This window comes from Carettochelys insculpta, chromosome 11, assembly GCF_033958435.1.
Source record: "Carettochelys insculpta isolate YL-2023 chromosome 11, ASM3395843v1, whole genome shotgun sequence".
In the NCBI taxonomy this organism is placed as follows: Eukaryota; Metazoa; Chordata; order Testudines; family Carettochelyidae; genus Carettochelys; species Carettochelys insculpta.
Window position 1 is genome coordinate 11432812 of NC_134147.1, and position 21471 is coordinate 11454282.

Consider the following 21471-nt stretch of genomic DNA (forward strand, 5'->3'; position numbering starts at 1 on the left):
TATATTCACAAGGCACCCTGGACTATCCTTTTTCTATCGTGCCCTGTGAGATCTTGGCATAGATCTTTGTGTTCCTTTTGCTGCTTCATAGTTCTGCCAGCATAGCTTCATTCCCCACCTCACCCCCCACCACCACTCCCACCCCCACCCCCACCCGCCTCCAGTTATGAGGTCCTGGATCTCCTGCACACTGCATGCTGGAGCTTGTCTGTGACCCTGGGAATTCATAGCCAGATGTGCTGCTGAGGTGTGCTGCCTACTCTGCTTGCCACATTGGCCACACAGGCATGAAATTCAAACTTTCCTGAGCCATTTCCTGCACACTTGGGCTGTGTCTACACTAGCCGAAAACTTCGAAATGGCCATTTGCATGGCCATTTCGAAGTTTACAAATGAAGCGCTGAAGTACATATTCAGCGCCTCATTAGCATGTGGGTGGCCATGGCACTTCGAAATTGATGCAGCTCGTCCAGACGGGGCTCCTTTTCGAAAGGACCCCGGCTACTTCGAAGTCCCCTTATTCCAATGAGCAGATGGAAATAAGAGGACTTCAAAGTAGGTGGGGACCTTTTGAAAAGGAGCTCTGTCTGGACGAGCTGTGCGGTGGCGAGCCACGTCAATTTTGAAGTGCCACGGCCGCCCGCATGCTAATGAGGCGCTGAATATGTATTTCAGCACTTCGTTTGTAAACTTTGAATGGCCATTTGCATGGCCATTTCGAAGTTTTTGGCTAGTGTAGACATAGCCTTGGAGAGCAGCAGAGTTTGAATTGGTAGCCAGAGTGGTCATGTTGGGACACTGAGAAACACCTCCAGGACGCCTAAAACAACTAATTTCACAGCACTGCACCATCACTACTGTAAAGTCGACCATGCAAGGTCGATTTTGGTGTTACTCCACATGAAAAGTAGGAGTGCAAAAGTTGACCGTAGGAGCTCTTAAAGTCAGTGAAACAGACCCTGTAGTATGAACTGATTTCTTAGAAAATCAACCAAAGTCAGCTGAATTCGATCTAACCTCCTGTTGTAGATCAGGCCATTCTGCAGGGCAGAATAGGAGTATTCCAATGATTTGTTCTTGAAAGAGAGCGGTACACTCAGCTGTCAGATACTTCCTGGAGCTTTAAAAGGGGAGGGGATGAGATGCATGCCTGCAAGGCAGCAGAGATCAAAACACCGAGCAAAGCAAACAGGACAGGCATTGTGGGATACTAGTGGAAGCCAGCTCTCCACACAACCAACAGCAGTGTCATCACTGGTTCTTTTTCTACAATGAAGGGAGAGAAAAGAAAAAAGTCTTTCATAGGGGGTGGAAGATATTTTGTTGCCAAAACTGGACATTTTTCCTGACAAAAGTCCCATTGCAGTGTGTACGTTTCACTGCTTTGTCACTAAAGAGCAGTCTTTGGCAACAAAACTTGTTAGGTCTAACTTAACTTTTGCGCCCTACCTCACTGAGTTACGTTCATAGAGAAGGGTTAGTATTTATAAAAAATTATTTTAACTCTCAAAACACACGTTAACATTTCAAAAACACACTTTTTATATACAAGTCATTGAGTGTGGTTGTTTTTGTATGAAAAACATTGAAAAACGGGTACCAGGGATGAATGCCTGTCCCCACTCTCCGGAAAAATTCCCACTGGTTTCACTGAGTCCAGGATTTCACCCCAGGAATTTTTCAGAGAAATCTGAATATAAGTCTGAAACCAGTGCTTCTCAGTACCCCTTACATTTGAAGAAATCAGTGGGGATATTTTGCACATTACTCTTTAGCTGTAGTGGAGCTGTTCTGTATCCTTCCAGGCTTTTCTGAATCCATGAAGCTAACTTTGAATATAACCTATTTTTTTTAGTTTTCATTAATAGAGTAATAATAACTTTAGCAAAGTTGGATGCTTAGTATTGCTCATTAATTGTTCCTCACAGCTCCCTACGAGGTACAAGTTCTCCTGCAAGGTGCAGCTCCCTGCAAAGAGATGAAAGTATTTGGCACCCTGCTCTCCCACTGCCATGAACAATCGGATAAAAGCACTCAGCTTTTCATAGTTAGTGCCCAGTACCTTAGGCCTTGAATGGCTGTGAGGTTATGCGATAAGGTCAAGGCCACACAACCATCAGTGGCAGAGCTGGCATTATAACTCATGAATTCCTGTCTGAATCCATCACACTGCTCCTCTTTATGCCATCCCCTCACATGTTAGTGACAGGATCAGACAGTGCCTCTTGGTCTGAATTTGTCAGAAAGTTTGTGATTTTTACCAAGTTACTTAGGCTGTTCGGTAGAAATGGGTCTTTAGAAAAAGACATCGGAAGCCACAAAAGCACCCTGGCAGGAAGAGACAAAGTGTCACACCACTAATCACAAGTACAAAAGTCACACGAAGAGTGCTTGGCCCAGACTTAATTAATTTCCCTGTTTCTCTTGGGGATCCAACATAAATGCTGTGGTTTCTGAGTGGCTCTTTCATTGAGCTACTGCATGCAGTAAGGTCTATGGATTTAACTCTCACTGCAATTCACTATCAAAACAAAAAGCAGTCAAGTAGCACTTTAAAGACTAGCAAAATAGTTTATTAGGTGAGCTTTCGTGGCACAGACCCACTTCTTCAGACCATAGCCAGACCAGAACAGACTCAATATTTAAGGCACAGAGAACCAAAAACAGTAAGCAAGGAGGACAAATCAGAAAAAGATAATCAAGGTGAGCAAATCAGAGAGTGGAGGGGTGGGGCGGAAGATCAAGAATTAGATTGAGTTAAGTATGCAGACGAGCCCCTATTCACTAATGACCTCAGAGGAAAAGAAATTGAAGTTGAAATATTTTTAGTATTTTCAATACATGTTCTAGAATGTGCCGTACAAAATAAGGCAGCTCAGGGCACTGGCGCCGTTTGTGCTCTCAGCTGCAGGCAGTGCGTTGTTTGTTTACCTTGTGAGATACATACACTGCTTTGAGTGTAGCAAAATGCTGCTCAGTTCTGTAAGAGGTTTAAAGTCTTTACAACCTTCATATCAAAGGGATCAGTCCAGTTCTAACTGAAGTTAAGGGTTAAATTCCCATTGACTTATTAAAAATATTTGGAGCTCTGTCAATGTTAAAAACCATACAAAACCCCTAGCTTTAATATATCATCTTAGTTACTGAACACGTAGTGCTAGGGAAAGCAGAGGCTTATGGTATGCTGGGTTTTGGCAAAAAGTGTAACTGTTTATTTGAGAGGGAGAGAGAGAGTGAGAATAGCATTGAGTTCTCAATCCTCCAGGACTTCCCAGAAGTCACCAGGAACTAAAAATTAATCTTTAATTAGAGACTGTCATGTGGTGAAACCTGCAGACTTCCATCCAACAAAAACTGGAAGCCTAGAGTGGAGGTGAAATGTATGTGGCCCTGATTCTGCAGCCACTCATGGCCAAAAGAAGCCAGTGATTGCATCCTGATTCAGACCTGTCTGGCCCTGGCACAAATTATTCCTGCAGGGGGACACCCCTCACTTATGCTAGCAGAGGATCCTGTGTAGCAGAGCACTGTTCACTCTCCCCTCCCAGCCCCACTACTCCTTGAAAGCCCCTATACACCACGTCTCTCCCCTTGTACTGTGGGATGCTGGGGCGGGAGGGGGCTGAAGAACTAACTCAGCAGAACTATGTCACTAGAGAGTTCTCCTGTATGGGGATTTCTCTCTAATAGTCTTCTCCAGTAATTTTAAAATCACTATAAACCTGATGTGATCATAGCAGATTAAAAAATCCCACTCTGTATGTTTATAGCAAGTATGAGATTTATTCTGTAGGACTCTATCCCTTCCTACAGCATGAATCAATACCATTAATTCATATTAAACACAGGGCCCCATCATGTGTCTCTCCTTCATACGAATGGTCCAGTTGACTTTAGTGGAACTGTTTGTGTGAGTTTGGGGCTGAGGATCAAGTCAAAACACTTGTCAGATTTATTTTTCTAATTTTACTCCATTATTTAGTTATACATAAAGAGAGTTACAGAACAGCAGAAATATATTTGGGGAAACTCTCCAACTTTTGAACCTAGTAATTTGCCTTTTTGCTAAAGGAACACTGTATGTAATAGGTATCTCAGCCTTCTTCCCTACTGTGAGAACTCAAGTTATGGATGCATCAAAAAATAGTTTAGAACAATAATTTTAAGTTATGAAAAGAGTGCCTGATATTTCTGTGTACACCTCAAATTATTCCCATCTTTAATGTCTGGTGTAGGCACCTTAATAGAGAGATTACTCAGTCTCCTTAATAACAACTTGCTTTACACAGTCAGATTAGAAAACAATTTAACTGGTGGCCACAGACAGAGTTTAAAGTTTGTCATGGCTACAAAGATTTTCTGTCAGTATATAAAAGTAATTAATCAGTATGCAGAAGGTATCCCCTATCCCATAGAGATGCTAATTTTGTGATACTTTGAAAACTCATGTTGTACATTTACTGTTCACGCTGGATTGAAGCTAACCATCCACAGCTTGAGTTGATGAATTCAAAAGACTGCAAAATGTCACATTTTCTTTTCCTTGTGTTGTCCAATTTTGAAATCTTTAGGCATTTTTCTATGTGTTAATTACTGTGTGCAGCAGTAATTTTAGGAGTATACAGTGAAGATTTGCAGATGGTTCTGTGACCTATTTTTCTACAGATAACTTTAAAAGGTCGTCAGATGCCTGGTAAATTATTTCTTCCAAAATGAACGAAAATATATTTAAGACCAATTGTATTATAGCACATCATAGATGAACCGAGTTCAACTTACTATCCTCTGTGGCAGCTGATTGTACCTACAGTATTTTTATACATGTATATATAAAGCATATATATTACTTATATATTATATAATCTTTTATTACACATATTACATGCGAACAGTAGTGATCTACATGCTTTAATTTGAGTGCTAGTATTGTTGCTGGTTCTTGTAAAGAAACGTCACTAAATAAATTACTATAGTACTTTCAGCAATTTGCAGTCCAGAATATTTACTGAAGAAACAAGGAAAAAGGAACAACAACTACCCAATACAAGATGAAATGAATTTTCTTCTTATGGTCTCTTTAAATTAGATCTTCCAATCAATTTGTTTTGACAACCTTTTAAAAAATAAACTGCTTTTTAAAAATGCATTCCCTTACAGAGTTGTACAGAAAAATAGCCCCACTGTTAAGTTAGCTACATTTGCTTTTTTTACTGGCAGTGTTAAAAATGGTGTAGCAGTTATGACTCACCTAAAGCAGAATCACAGATTAGTTGCTGTGGATGTGCAGGGGCACAGCTGCATCCATCTGCCAGCTCCCAAATTCTAAGAATTGAAAGAAGCACTGAAGACAACAACGTGCTGTGTGCAGGATTCATGCTATCTTAAACACAGTTAACTGGACAGCGAAGAGAAAATATTTTTTTACTGTTGATGTCGTATCTAAACTTCCTAATCTCTGTGCAGTTCAATTTCAACAGGCTTAGATGGTTTAGAAAAGCCCTCTAATGCTCAGTCTGGGTATACGCTTATGTTAACTGACTTCTAATTTCTCTGACATAGAACCCTGTTATTTATTGCCCCGATACTTACAAGTAACCCCGCCTTCCTTTACGGAAAAAGAACATCATTGGTGAAAATCTTGTATGACAGGTTTATTGTTCCAAAAGCAAGTTTACCATACTCGGATATATAATAAAGTTATTATGAGTCAGTGTGACTGCTAATAATCAAAAGCTTTTTAGAAACATCAGTTTCTTCACTGACTTGATCGTTTGCAGATTACAGCAGAAACAAATTAATCTTATGAATTTAATTCCAGTTAATTTAAAAAATAAATTATTTTTCCACCTTCCCTATCATGACCAAAGCAAACAATGTCTCTAAAAGCAATGCTCACATCCTTTTTTAAACCCAGATTTCATTTGCAGTTCCTGATCTTCCCCTTGTTCCTTTCAGCATTTTTGAGATGACTTGACTGTTTGCAGGCTGCACAAAACTTCATTCATGAAGAGAAATGTTTCAATGCCTTGTTTGTGATTCCTGAGCAATTGGTAACTACAAGTAATACTGTATGAAAATCCAACCTGCACGAAAAGTCATTTTGCTGCTTTATCGTACATACATTTATTATGCAGCAATAATTTACAAAAATTCCAGTGGTGTATGTTCAAGGTGAAGTATTTATTTCTTAGTATTCTGCTGTCCCCATGTTATGGGTGTTAGTCAAATGAAAAGCCATTTCCACATAGCTTGTGCACATGTATCCCACTATCTTCCCTTATACACAAGGGCTATGTCTACACTAGCCCAAAACTTCAAAATGGCCATGCAAATGGCCATTTCGAAGTTTACTAATGAAGCACTGAAATACATATTCAGCACCTCATTAGCATGCTGGCAGCCATGGCACTTCAAAATTGCCACAGCTCACCACCGCGTGGCTCATCCAGACAGGGCTCCTTCTTGAAAGGACCCTGGAAACTTCGAAATCCCATTATTCCTATCTGCTGTTAGGAAAAGCCCCACAATGAACAACTCATATCTGAACAGCAAACAATATGTGATCTCGGAATGTTGGATAACTCCACCTTCAATATGTGCTGTGTATTGTGGGATACAATAATGTATCTGTGTTTTGATTGTGTTGCTAATAAAATCTTGATCTTGAAAAGGAAAAGGAAACTTGCAGTATTCCTACTATGAAGGGCAACATGCATTTTAAGAAAGAAACCTGAGATTAGATGTGAAGTAAATTTGGCTTAATTAGAATAGTTCTGGAAGTGAAAGTCAGGAAGACTGGTACTAACACATGTAAAGTTTGAGGAAATAGGATATGTAAAAAGTTTGTGTATGTCCTGCAGTAAACACATACTGCATTACAAATCATTGTGTGTGCGCTCTTCTTAAAACAGGGGTTATAAAAAGTATGGTTTGACATTATTTATTAAAGACCGTCTTGTATTTGCATGTATTGTGGCTCATGAATTATTGAGTTTTTTATCGAGTTTGAAAAAAAAAAGGCTCTTCTTGCTATTTTGGTTGCCGACCTCTGGTGGCTTGTCTGTGTGTCAGTTTCCCGCAGAGCGAGCCAGGGTGCACACTTTGGGACTTTCATTGTGCTATAACAATGTCTGTGTGGAACATTACACTGCAGCTAGCTGGCGCGTATCACACCCTAGTTTTTCCACAGACAAACTCTAAGAATAAAAGAACGCATGGATATGAGTGAAAAATTGGGAGTAGACAGGAAAAACTATTGGTCAGCATGATGTGCAGCTGCAAATTCTGAATCCAGTCATTGTCATGGGTTAAAAGTAGTGCTTTGAAGGATGATGATGCATTGGTTTGGCAGATATTACTCTGAATTCTTTTTTCTCTTTGGTGGTTCTTTATTGCTCCCAAGTTTGAGATCAGATTTTCATAACAAGCTGTCCCATGCATATACAAACTGCAATCTTTATACACAGCCCTGTAAGCACCAGTATTCTTTTAGGTAGTAGGCATGCCGCAAGTCAGCTGTGGTTCCTCAAAATGCCATGCCCCTCATCACTCCAATCATATCTTTCCTGCTTCACGTTATGTTGCTTTGATTCTCGTGCACTTGCAACCTTGATGGTCACCTTTTTCTCAGGATTGGCTAGAATATCACAGCATTCCTCCACTTCTTCTACTATCTGAGATCAAATAAATAAATAAATACATAAATAAAATTAAAAAATTCATGGTTCATGTCCATAGGCAAAAATTTTAAAACACCAAAAAACTTAGAATTCATAATTGATAGATAGAAAACTACTGAGCATAAAGGCTATGAAAATCCCTGGTAATGCATTGACTTTGTTTATGATACATATTAAATCTAGCTCCAGATAATAGGGACTGAAAGCAGCAGTGTGACGTGACTGCTGTATGATGGCCTATAAGAAATGATCAGATGATCATTGACCAGTTCCCAAAGGACAGATGCCCTGTATCGCATAATTCCTGTTACAGATGTCACTAATAGGCCATATTGGTGTTAGCAAAGCCCAAAGACTAAATGCATGTGCAGGACAAATAGCCTATTGAGAGAGAGACTGACCGTATAATGGCCATTATTCCATCTAATTTGTTCCATCCATATGCAGAATAAATTTTACCTGCAGCAAGGCATGTGTGGATGTGCACCATCAGTGGAAACACATGCTGCCATCTGTGGACACTCTGCTAATCAACTGCATAGCATTTGACTCTCTCCTGGGTCGCTACCCAACTGCTCAGCTTACAGGGAACACTGACAATGGCTACTTAAGGTATGTTGGTGTGAAGTCCAACCCTGGAGCAGCTGACCCTGGAGAAGTGGCCCTGGGATTGCTCACCATCTAATTGTCCTGTGGACTTTGGTGTCTAGTACTGTCAACATAGTAACTCTTTTAGCTTCTTAAAAGCACAATGTACTGCAGCAGCTATTTAATACAGTTTGAATCTCTCTAATCTGGAACTCTCATCTGGCAACATCCTGTAATCTGGCATTATTTTGGTTAGCTAGACAACCACTTATCATGGGTGTGGCTAAGTTTCCTGTGGTCCCATAAAGTTTGCTTACAGACACCAGTCCCAGCTCTCTGTATTCTGTGCTGTTATTTAACTGTAATTTGCCCTTAAATGTCTTCTAAGAGCCCAGTAAGCAGTGGAAGTGTTGGTAATACTGCTACAAAATATTTACCTCCCGTGGTCCGACAAATTCTCTCGTCTGGCAGCACTCAGGGTGCTGGATGAGAGAGGTCCAACCTGTGCAGACATACCCTGAGAGTAAAGCTAATTATAGAAATGTAAAAAGGCTAAAAGTAAATTTTATTTTTTAACATAGTTTCAGCTATATACTCTATGGAGTGGTAATTGTCTAGGCACAGTAAAATACATTTCTTTTTGTTATAATTTAGCATTAACACTGCCTGAAGCCACTGCAGGCTCCAATCCAATTAGACTTCTAAGAGTCTTTCAAAGCCAGTTGCACACTGGTGCAACATATAAAGTGTGGTTATGGGTAGAAAGGTTTATTGACTGTAAAAGAGGAATATTACTTAAATGTGCTCCTTCTGCATTCTGACTTATATGGATACATATATCTATATAGATATAGATATAGATATAGATCTCTCTACTGTACTGACAAAAATAAGCATTGTGGGTTCTGTTACTCCTGTTAGGAGGGGCAACACAGCTGTGTGAAGGTGAACTAGTTTCCAGAGTCTTATCTTGCTAGCTGTGATATGCAGCTTCAGTCCCAGATCCTAGAGTGAGTCTGCAGTTTGGACAGTGAAAAGTGAACTAGGGTTCACCTCTAAACTCCTCCAAAGTCATAGGATGTGGGAATCCAAGGGTTTGGTTTATCTCCACTGCTGCTTTGAATTTATAGTGACAAGGGCCCCTTCTTACCCAGGCCACAGCTAGGTTCAGTCTTTCACCCCTTTCCCCCCCAAGGGCTGGGGGTTTTGCAAAATGTCTCTGTCCTAGGGGGCCCAGCCACTCCGCCTGGGACTCCCTCCCCTGCTGTTCCTGTGCTGGAGTTCTGCCTCCCTCTCAGACTTCTGCTCCTTTGCTCTTCTTGCTCTCTGTTTCTCCTCCAGCTTCCTCGTCTGCTCTCCTTCGCCACACCTCCCAACCATGGAGGTTTTAAAAGGTCTTCATTAAGACAGCAGTGGAGTCAACTGGCTCCAGTCTAACTGAGCAAGACCCCACCCAGCTACTACTGATTGCCCTGCTGCCTTCTGCTTCTATTTAGCAGGTCTTTTCCCCCTTTGGGCTGCCTTTCTCTCACCCTGAAGGGGCCCTGTGGCCTTACCTTGCCACATTATATATTGAATGAATCTGATGTAGAGTAACTGACAGAATAAAACTAAAGCCTTTCAAAAGCAATAAATATTTTTATACATTTACCTTTCAGAGTATGGGCCTGACCCTGCAAACAGGTATACATATTAAGATGGGTTTTATGTCAGCAAGTTCATTTTATCATGTGTGTGGACACATTGATACTTGGGCTGCTTCTACACTATCACTGTCCTGTCGGAGGTGCCATGGTAATGAGGCAATTCAAATCAGGCTAATGAGGTGCTAACGTGCATATTCAGCACCTTATTAGCATAATAGCAGCTGGCATGAATTTCGACGTGCAGGCTTCGAATTGCAGGTTGACAGTGAAGGTGGGGGGGGCAGTTTTGAAACAAGTGCCCCACTTCAACATTCCCTTACTCCAATCTAGTTCTGTGGGGGATGTAGATGGTCAGGTCCCCTTCCTTGCTCAACCACTCTGTGATGCCCTCATCCTCCTGTGTCCCAGGTCTGGGCTGCTCATTAGCCTCCAGCGGCAGCTTGTCCACCAACGTGTCAAGGAGGGCTGGGAGTGAGGAGTTGTCCCAGGGTCCCAGGATGTCCGGTAGCTCCCTGTAATAGGGGGCATGTTGCTGGAGCTGCCCCAGACCAGCTGGCCTGGTTCTAGGCCCAGGTATAGCCCTGCTGAAGTTCTTTTACTTTCTAGCGTACTTGATTGGCAGCACACTCTGGGTAGCCCGTCATGAGCAGGCCCTGAGCCAGGCAGGCGAATGCAGTGGGGTTTTTCAGCTTGACACCCATCTCAGGGAGGATCTCCTCCTCTTTCCAGAGGCCTCTTTCCAGAGCTCCCAGTCTGTCCAGGAGGGGGCCTGTTTTTTTTCTCACCCCCTGGACCCTGGAAGCCCTGGGCTGAGAGGGGGAGCCTTGGGGCTCCTGCAGTGACTGGCTGCTGGCTGTAGCTCACCGCTTCTGCTCCCAGTTTTTACAGAGGGTGTGCTGCTGGAGCTCATGCTGGGGCTGCTCCTAGCACTCTCACAGCTTCCTGTCACGGGGTTCCTGCATCCGTGCTGCTTTAAGGGCAACTGGATGCAAGGATCATAGAGCCCTGCTGCTGCCAGCTGAAGCGGCCCTTGGCTCCAGCTGACCGGCGCCATAGTGGACCCCTCTTTCAAAACAGCGGGCTGTGGAGTGTCTATAGCTACGTCTACACGTGAAGCCTACATCGAAGTAGCTTATTTTGAAGTAGCGACATCGAAATAGGCTATTTCGATGAATAACATCTACACGTCCTCCAGGGCTGGCAACGTCGACGTTCAACATCGACATTGCGCAGCACCACATCGAAATAGGCACTGCGAGGGAATGTCTACACGCCAAAGTAGCACACATCGAAATAAGGGTGCCAGGCACACCGAAATAGGCTATTTCAATGAATAACGTCTACACATCCTCCAGGGCTGGCAACGTCGACGTTCAACATCGACGTTGCGCAGCACCACATCAGAATAGGCGCTGCGAGGGAACGTCTACACGCCAAAGTAGCACACATCAAAATAAGGGTACCAGGCACAGCTGCAGACAGGGTCACAGGGCGGACTCAACAGCAAGCCGCTCCCTTAAAGGGCCCCTCCCAGACACAGTTGCACTAAACAACACAAGATCCACAGAGCCGACAACTGGTTGCAGACCCTGTGCATGCAGCATGGATCCTCAGCTACCGGAGAAGCAGCCAGAAGCCCTGGGCTAAGGGCTGCTGCACACGGTGACCATAGAGCCCCGCAGGGGCTGGAGAGAGCATCTCTCAACCCCTCAGCTGATGGCCACCATGGCGGACCCCGCTATTTCGATGTTGCAGGACGCCGATCGTCTACACGTGCCCTACTTCGACATTCAACTTTGAAGTAGGGTGCTATTCCCACCCCCTCATGGGGTTAGCAGCTTCGACGTCTCGCTGCCTAACGTTGATGTTAACATCGAAATAGCGCCCAACACGTGTAGCCGTGATGGGCGCTATTTCGAAGTTAGTGCCGCTACTTCGAAGTAGCGTGCACGTGTAGACACGGCTTATATGTGTACTCTTTCAATTTAGTTTTTCAAAAGGGGGCATTCTTCCTGATGCGGGATAATGGTTTGGATTTCGATGTCTGCACCCTGTTCCTTTGATTTTCTTTCGAAAGAGCATGTTTTATGGCTCTTTACAATTTGTAATCCATTAATGCTTCTTCGTCCTATGATTCTGGAAGTGTTAATGCCAGTTTCATTTTAAGTGGCTTCTTGTAATTGGTGTTCACTCCTTGTGCATAACAATATGTGTCAACCCCCCCAATCTTCCCCTCCTCGCAGTTAGCTGTGACACTGGCTACTTTTTCCAAATACACATCTCATAAAGCTGGAAGGGGCCTCAGGAGGTCATCAAATCCAGTCCCCTGCTCTCTTGGCAGGACCAAGCTGTGAAGAAGAGCTCTGTGAAGCTTGAAATCTTGTCTCTTCCAGCAGAAGTTGGCCCAATAAAACATATGACTTCATCTACCTTGTCTCTCTCAGTACAGAGTAAGTCTGACAAAACAGGCAAACCAAGAGCACTGCTTGCAAATGGAAAGGACTCAAGTCCCATTTCATCCAAAGAACAGGGTGGGTCAGCTAAATAGTCTGGATTTGGCTCATACCTAAAAATAGTGAGACTAAAACTTCAGTCTTTGTTATTGTTATATTACTAACTGATTTCCTCATCAATGATCTGATTCTACTTCTACTGAAAGGTGTGGCATAACTCCCATTGATGTCAGTGGTGCAGAATCAAATGTTTGTTTTGTTCAGAGTTAAGATTAATGTCTAATTAAACAATACAAATAGTATGGCTAGTTACAGGACCAAATTCTGATCTGGTATGCTGTGTAAATCAGGAGTAATTCAGATGAACTCATAATTTACACCATTGTAACAGAGAAAAACATGAAACATTATCAGGATTCCCATGGGAATGTTTTTTTTTCCATTTCCCCATTCTGTGGCTAATTCCGCTTCTCCTGCTCTGTAACAGGTTTAACTATCCAGTCATATTCCCAGAGGTCACGTATTTGTAATGGCATAATTAAGATGAGCAGGGCATGACAGCAGTGCTTGGTACACAAGGAGTGTAAAACCACAACAATCTCTTCCTCTGCTCTGTCTTAACAAAGGAAGAAGAATGGACACATACAAAAAGACATGTAAGCTTCATCTACACTAGAGCACGATTTTGAAAGGTGACCTTTTGAAATTGAGGAATCGAAAGATCCCCTTTCAAAATACAGCGTCCACACACAAGCAGAGGCTGGTGCTTCCAATCCGCCCTTTCGAAAGAAGAGGATCGACACTGTCCCAAGTGCCTTTCAACAGAAGGGGCCAGGAAATGCTGCCGACAGGGTCTCATGGCACACAAGCCCTTCCAGGCCTGCAGCTGGTTGCCTCCTTAAAGGGCCCTTCTCCAACAGCCTCACCCTGCACAGCACAAGGTCTGCAGAGCTTCCACAAGCCCAGCAGGCGCCAATGCACACAGGGCAACATGCAGCATCTGGAGCTGCTTCTGGCCATCGCCAGCAGTGTGGTCACCCTGCTGTCCTCAGCAGTGGTGGCCACCCTCCATCTCCTGCTTGGGGCCATCCCCCCTGGCACAGCCATGGAACCCCTGGACTCCTGTCCCCTCTGCTATCCCCAGGGTGCTCTGCTGAGCTCTGAGTAGTGGGAGCACCTGATCATGGGGGGGATTGGATGATGACAGGTGGCTCCAGAATTTTTTGGATGCAACGGTAGACCTCCCTGGAGCTCTGCTAGTGGCTAGCCCCTACGTCGCAGCATCAGGACACTTGGATGTGGCGCACCCTTCCCATCAAGAAGAGAGTTGTGATAGCTGTCTGGAAACTGGCCACTACAGACAGTTACCGCTCCATGGGACACCAATTTAGTGTTGGAAAGGCCACAGTCAGGGCTGTCGTTGTGGGGGTAAGGTAAACTCAGGCCACACACCCACCAGGAGGGGGATCCCAGGAAAGTGCACCTCTCAGGGACTGGGAGCAGGGAGGGTTCTGGGGGGGCAGGGGACCGGGAGGAGTCGGGGGGCGGGAGCGAGACACTCCCTGCACAAACCTCATGGGTGCATATGTCCTCCATCTCATGCAGGTGGTTCGAGCATTGAACACCATGCTCCTGCAAAGGGTGATCTGTATGGAGGACCTGGACGGGGCCTTCTCTCGCTTCGCAGTGCTTGGGTTCCCAAACTGTTTCGGTGCCCTGGATGAGACCCATATTCCAATCCATGCCCCGGAACACAGTGGGGGCCAATATAGCAACAAAAAGGGTACCACTTTGTGGTGCTCCAGGACATGGTGGACAGTGGGGACCATTTTGAGGACATTTGTGTGCGCTGGCCTGGCCACACCCATGATGCGTGGGTTTTTAGAAACTCTGGGCTGTGCAGCCACATCAAGGCTAGGACATAAATCCCCCACAGGCAGGTACCATTCGGGGACACTAAGGTGCCCCTGTTCATGGTGGTGGATGAAGCCTAACACTTCCAGCCCTGGCTCTTGTGGCCCTATACAAGCCACCCCAACTCCAGCCAGGAGCTCTTCAATGCCTGCCTAAACCACACCCAAAACGTGGTGGAGTGCATCTTCGGGCAGTTGAAGGGCTGGTGATGCTGTCTCCTGGCATGCCTGAAGGTGGGCCCCCAGAACATGCCCCAAGTGGAAGATGCCTGCTGCACTCTCCATAATGTTGTGGAGAGTAAGGTGGAGCCATTCATCCAGGGGTGAGCGGCCAAGTCCGGGCTGGGCTTCCCACAGCCAGATGCCGCCCCCAGCCACCAGATGCACCAGAATGGGGATTGTGTATGGGAGGCTGTCTATGAGCACTTTGTTCAGGGACCCCAATGATCACAGTGTTAGCCGATGGCCAAGGATGTTTGGTGAGGTGCCAGCTATGCCCGTTTTATACCATCCATGACTTTAACCGCTAGGACTCACTGTCCCTTTGCGGCGGGCAGCCTGGGCCAGGCTGACAGATGCCCCAAGGTCCTAAACACCCGTGACTTTAACTGCTAGAGCTCAGAGCCCCTTCGCAGTGGGCAGTCAACACTGACTGACAGGTGCCCCAATGGCAGCACTAAGAGCCTTTCCACACCCGTGACTTTAACCGCTAGGACTCACTGTCCCTTCGCGGCGGGCAGTCAGGATTGACTGACAGGCGCCCCAAGAGTTTGCCCCATGGAGGCGGCACAACTCAATGCTAGGCTCTTAGTACTCTCACCTAATGGCCAGGCTTTATAGCCAAAACGGCTGAGGTTCTTTAATTGTGTTGGCTGCTTTACAGTAACCCAGGGAAACAAGTCAGGCTTATGCACAAACGGTTACCAAAATTTATTAAACTAGATTCTAATCATGTGGTTACAAAATTGCTAGTGCCTACTTATTTAGATGTATAGATGTTACACACACAAACAAGTTACAAAACTGAAGCCACGATCCCAAAGAAAGGAAACAAAGTATAGAGCTCTATTTCAAAATATGTGTACACTAAAGATAGGAGATCAGGTGTGGGTGCTTCTTACCCTCCTTGCATCTCTCGATTCCAGCGGTGCCAAGCCAGGATCGGTCACTCAATTCCGTGGAAAGACGAATAAGGGACAAGGCTTAGGGACCCTTTTAGCTGCAGAAGCCTTGGGAGGCTGTCACTTATCTGACCAGCAGATAGATAGTGAAAAGCACTCAAAAATCATGGTGCTGTAGGTCCCATACTTATACCTCTGTACTTCTTTATTCTCTTTCTCCTTTCTTATGCCAAATTGGGGCTGGTCTGTCTGGGTGACACCAGCTCTCGCAAGAGTAGTTTACACTTGCAAGGGAGAGAAACAATAAGTTTTGACTACTGGACATTACTTTTATTAGGGTAAATATCTTTCCCGTCTGGAATGTAAGTGTGCGTGCATCATGTCATCAGAAGGGGCTAAGAGCCATGTCTGTCAGAGCTCCTCTGCCTGCTGTGAGCCTAATTGTTGTATATGTTCCCAGAGGCACATTGTAGCAGCACACCTGTGCTTCTCACAGCTTCAAAGGCTGTGCTGGAATTTATGCTAAGTGCCCTGTTGTTTTGGCTCCCTTGTTTTCCCAGCAATGCTGGTCTGAGAGGGGGCTGGCTGTCTGGCTACACACAGCCCCAGCCACCCCCAGCATGTCCCCTGCACACTCCCCTTCCCCCCCAGCACACTCCCCATCTCTGCAACACCCCTCACTCCCCTCCACCATCATGCCCTGAACACACAACACACTGGGGATGCGGGGAAAACAAAGTACATTCTGTTTAACCAAACAGTGCTGTTATTAAAGCCAACATAAAACAGAACCATGTAACTATGTACACATGGGGAAGTGGGGCAAACTATTTTCATCAGGGCAGAGGTGCAACTCGTGGGGGGGGGCTTATTGTAGGGAAGGTGTGGAGGGCCTTGAGCCATGCCATCCCTGGGATCCACAGCCTCCCCTTGTTCGGGGTTCCCAGTGGGTCTGGGATGAGGTGGGGACATAGGGCCAGGGGTCTGCCTCAGTAGGGAGATCAGCCTTGATGGGGGCCTCTTCAGAGGGGCTAGCGGGGGGGATGTAGTGGGAGGGGCTGCAGAAGGGGCAGTGTGAGGAACCAGCCTGGCCAGGAGCTCCCAGAAGGTGCCCTCCATGTCCCTGAGGTTCCTTATGAGCTTCTCCCAGGCTGCCCAATGCCAGGTCACCTCAGCCTTCTCCAGGCAGAGGTGCTACTTGGCCACCTCCACCTGGTGTCAGATGGAGGCAGTGAGGTGGATGTCCTCTGCACTCCATATCTGGCCCCTTCTGGAGTGGGGACACCCTGGTGCCAGTGGTGGGGCTGGTCGGTCCCTGTCTCTCACCTCTGGTGGGCTGTCTGGGACCACGGAGGGTTTGAGGCTCTCCTGATCCTCTGATGGAAGAGCTGCAAAATGGAAAAGAAGAGAGAGACAGACTGTAAGTTCTGACCCCTGCATTGTGTGCCACACCCCCATCTCCCTGTGGGCAGAAGGTCCCTGTCCCCCATCCGACAGCAGGGCAGCCCTGGAGGATCAGGAAGGATCCTGGAGGATCATGGAGACCGGCATCACAGCTGGGCTGTGGTTGGCCATGGTCTGCAGGGGGCTTGGGAGCCCTCTGGAGGGTATGGAGCCTCCACCCTGTAATCTGGGGTGTGTGCCCTGTTGGGTACTTACCATAGGGTCCACTGCCAAGGTCAGAGGATGCCTGACTGGTAGAGGTGTGGCTGGAGGAGCAGGAGGGGATGTCCATGACCAGCTCACCCTCTCGCTGGACCACTCCTGAGCTGGCTATGCCTCTGTCCCCAGTCCGAGTGTGGCAGGGCTGGCTGTGGGTCCCTGCTTGTCATCGTCCCTGGAGTGGGGCTCCTTGGTGGTGGTATACAGGATGGTGGGGTCCCTGGGCCTGAGGAGGCTCCTCAGCTCCTTATTAAAGGGGCAGGACGTGGGTGCTGCCCCTGGCTGGCTAGCTGAGTCCCTGGCCCAGGCATATCCCTGCCACAGCTCCTTAAACTTACTATGATCTGGTCAGGAGTGTGAACAGGGTGGCCCCAGGAGGACAGGCGATTAGCCAGTCGGGCAAAGGTGCCCAGCTCACCCTTTCATGTCCATTTCCCAGAGGACCTCCTCCTCCTGCCAGAGGCCCAGGAGGTTCCTGAGCTCGTCCAGGAGGGGGCTTGCTTTTTACCTGTCTGGCTGGCTCCCTGCGAGCACTGGGCAGACTCTGAGGGAGAGGCTGGGTCTCCTCACTGGCATGGCTGCTGGCCATGATACTCCAAGAGTTGCTGGGTGTCTCTCTGGGGTGCACAGGGGCAGCACGTGCAATGGCTGCTGCCTGCACACTCTCAGCTTCCTGCAACAGGGTTTCTGGGTCTGTGCAGTTTTAAGGGCTACTGCACGCACGGACCATAGAGCCCCACTGGTGCTGGGCAGCATGTCTGCGTGTCCCAGCTGGCTGGCGCCATGGCATACCCACTCTTTCAAAAGTGCGGGTCACGGAGCATCTACATGTTTTCTTTCGAAAGACCCTTTCAAACGGGGGAGAGTCTCCTATTTCCAGTTAGGAAGAGCATTTTCGAAAGTCGGGGCATGTTCCTTCTATTTTCTTTTTGACAGAGCATGCTGGGTGTGTAGATGCTCCACGCTCTCTTTCAAAAGAGGGTCTGACATTTTGAAAGTACTCGCTAGCGTAGACACGGATTTATTGAATGACAGATTTAAATTATAGACCCTTTGACACATCAATAAGGAACAGCCAAGCAGTTTAAATAAAATTCAGAATCTAGAAAAGCAAACAAGCAGACACTCACTTTTTTAAGAATGAAATTGGAGATTCAGGTTAACAGTCGGGAGAGGCCTGTATGAGCCCAGCACCCAACACACAGTTTGTGCACATCTCCAGTTTGGAAAACACTGCCATCAGGTGATCATGAATGAAATATTAGAAATCAACATAAGACATCATGGCATCCCTAATAATGCACTGTACCAAAAATAAATAAATTTAGTGGAAGTTGTGACCACCCACCAGTTAAGCAGTGTTTCATTCAGAGACTAGCATGCCCATGCACTGAGAGCTGCACTGTCTGCCCTTGAGCATAGAGGTGGAATTTGAGGTTTTCTTTTTAAGCAGCCCCATAGCTCTCGGTGTTGTTGTACGCCAGACCCTTCTAGAGATGTCTGAAACATGCTGTGCTTACCAAGATCTTGGAGGCAAGAACTGTAGACGTGTCAGATACTAGTCTGCAGGCTGGCTCCCCCTCTATATCACCACAAACACTGATATTTCATATAAATGACTGAGGGAATTATTTGACTAGGTCTGCCAGAAGTACAGCTGTGCAAATGTCGTAGGGACTTATGCCAACATGGGCTCCAGTGCAGCACTGTGGCATGCTACAATGGCCCCGCTAAATTCACTCGTCTTTGCCCCACCATTGGGCACCACACCTCCATAGTCTGGGTCCAAAAACACATCACTGAGCATGGTAGGGGAGGAATATTCCATCCAGATTTTGCCCTCTCCATCTTTAAGAGGTGAGGGCATCTCCACATGGATTTGTTTGCCAAGACTATCCACAACCTCTGCTCCTTCCAGAACCAAAGCTGCACTTCCATAGCAGATGCATATCACATTCCATGGTTGAATTGCCTGCTGTGTGTGTTCCCTCCCTTCCCACTAGAACATAGAGTCTGCCTCAAAATTCAGCAGGACACCATGGACATGATCCTCATCATAGAATGATAGAATCCTAGGTCTGGAAGGGACCTTAGAAAGTCGTCTAGTCCAGTTCTCTGCCGAAAGCAGGATCAACCTCCAACTAAATCATCCCAGCCATGACTATGTCAGGCCAGGACTTAAAAACCTCTAAGGATGGAGATTTCGCCACCATTCTAGGTAACACATTCCAGTGCTTGACCTCCCTCCTGGTGAAATAGTTTTTCCTAATATCCAATCTACATCTTCCGCTCTGTAACTTGAGACCATTGCTTCTTGTTCTGCCGTCCCTCACTACTAAGAACAGCCCCTCTCCATCCTCTTTTGAGCCCCCCTTCAGGAAGTTGAAGGCTGCTATCAAATCACCGCTCACTCTTCTCTTCTGCAAACTAAATAAGCCCAGATCCCTCAGCCTCTCCTCACAGGTCATATGCTCCAGCCCCCTAATCATTTTCGTTACTCGCTGCTGGACCTACTCCAATGCTCCACATCCTTTCTGTACTGGGGGCCGCCGAACTGGATGCAATATTCCAGATGTGGCCTCACCAGTGCCAAATAGAGGGAAATAATAATTTCTCTAGATTTGCTGGAAATGCTCTTCCTAACACCCCAATATGCTATTGGCCTTCTTGCTACAAGGGCACACTGTTGAATCATTTAATACGAGAGCTGCATGGGACCTCAAGAGGTCACTGAGTCCAGCCCTCTGTTGACTCATATCCAGCCTCTCATCCACTGTAATTCCCAGGTCCTTTTGTGTTGCACTGCTCCTTAGCCAAATATCTTCCAACAAAAACTTCTGCCAGCAAATCTGTCTAGTCTAGACATAACCTAAAAGAGAAGGGGAAGCTCTAATGACTTTTTTTTTTTTTTTGAGGAATGTTCAGTTTACAAATCTGTATTTTCTTGGTCCTTCAGAGCCTGGATTATGTTTAGTACTGTAATGGCACAGCAAAGCCTGCCATTTTTTTCACACAGTTGGTTAAAAATAGTTTTCTCCTTTCTTTTCTCTTGTTTCTTCTTAAGCCCACAGAGGTAGGTTTGACTAAAATATAATAGCCTTGGACTGGGAGAATGGTAGTAATTACAAATAGCTACCCTATTAGCATTCTTTTATTTGTATTAGACAAGCACCACAGCACCCTAATCTAGGATCAGGTCCCCATTTTAGGAAAAAAAGTTCAATCAGAGTTTCATTTGAGACAAGGAAGAAGTGATCTGCTCCAGGAAATACTTTGTAAATAAAATATTTTAAGCCATGTCTGGCTTTCTTCAGTAATATTTCCATGTCCTCTTGTAGCCTGTCTTACAGCATTTGCAGCGGTCTTTGATAAGTCTGAAAACTCTCAGATTCATGAATGGCAGTTATAGATGTTCTTAAGGGGTTATCAAAGAAACAAAGACAATGCAGTTATGACCTCAAATGGACCAAGCACCCGTAATTCCTGTTAAAATCAGTAGAGGTAGCTCAACACCTCAGATAATCAGGCCATATCACTGTGTATCTACCCCTACCATGTTAAATGTACTCACTTGTGTGCAGATATAGTGAACAGGAAACTTATGCTGCTCCAAGTTATAATATATGTTGGTTAATATATTTTCATCCCATTATGAGCAAATTTTATAGGGGGAGAACTTCAGAAGCTCCAAAGTTCAGTCTAGCCGTGTCTACACGTGCACGCTATTTCGAAGTAGTGGCGCCAACTTCGAAATAGCGCCCATCACAGCTACACGTGTTGGGCGCTATTTCGAAGTTGAAATCGACGTTAGGCGGCGAGATGTCGAAGTCGCTAACCCCATGAGGGGATGGGAATATCATAGGGAACGTGTAGACGATCCGCGTCCCGCAACATCGAAATAGCGGGGTCCTCCATGGCAGCTATCAGCTGGGGGGTTGAGAGACGCTCTCTCTCCAGCCCTTGCGGGGCTCTATGGTCACCGTGTGCAGCAGCCTGTAGGCCAGGGCTTCTGGCTGCTGCTGCTGCAGCTGGGGATCCATGCTGCATGCCCAGGGTCTGCAACTAGTTGTCGGCTCTGTGTATCTTGCGCTGTTTAGTGAAAGTGTGTCTGGGAGGGGCCCTTTAAGGGAGCGACTTGCTGTTGAGTCCGCCCTGTGACCCTGTCTGCAGCTGTGCCTGGCACTCTTATTTCGATGTGTGCTACTTTGGCATGTAGACATTCTCTCGCAGGGCCTATTTCGATGTGGTGCTGCGCAACGTCGATGTTGAACATCGATGTTGCCAGCCGTGGAGGACGTGTAGACGTTATTCATCGAAATAGCCTATTTCGATGTCGCCACATCAAAATAGGCTACTTCGATGTAGGGTTCACATGTAGACGTAGCCTCTATCATGTATTATAATCCGAA

The 21471-nt window shown here is 46.0% G+C and overlaps 2 protein-coding genes across 4 annotated transcripts in view; one reads left to right on the forward strand and one right to left on the reverse strand.

Moving 5' to 3' along the window:
• The window catches only part of TIMP4 (TIMP metallopeptidase inhibitor 4), a 55709-nt gene extending 50184 nt beyond the window's left edge, over positions 1-5525 (reverse strand). Inside the window, exon 1 of the mRNA XM_075005084.1 lies at positions 5249-5525. Coding sequence (XP_074861185.1) covers positions 5249-5375 — 127 coding nt within the window. The 5' untranslated portion in view covers positions 5376-5525. The remainder of the gene's footprint in view (positions 1-5248) is intronic.
• The window catches only part of SYN2 (synapsin II), a 408886-nt gene that overhangs the window by 278413 nt on the left and 109002 nt on the right, over positions 1-21471 (forward strand). The gene's annotated exons all lie outside the window — the stretch shown is intronic.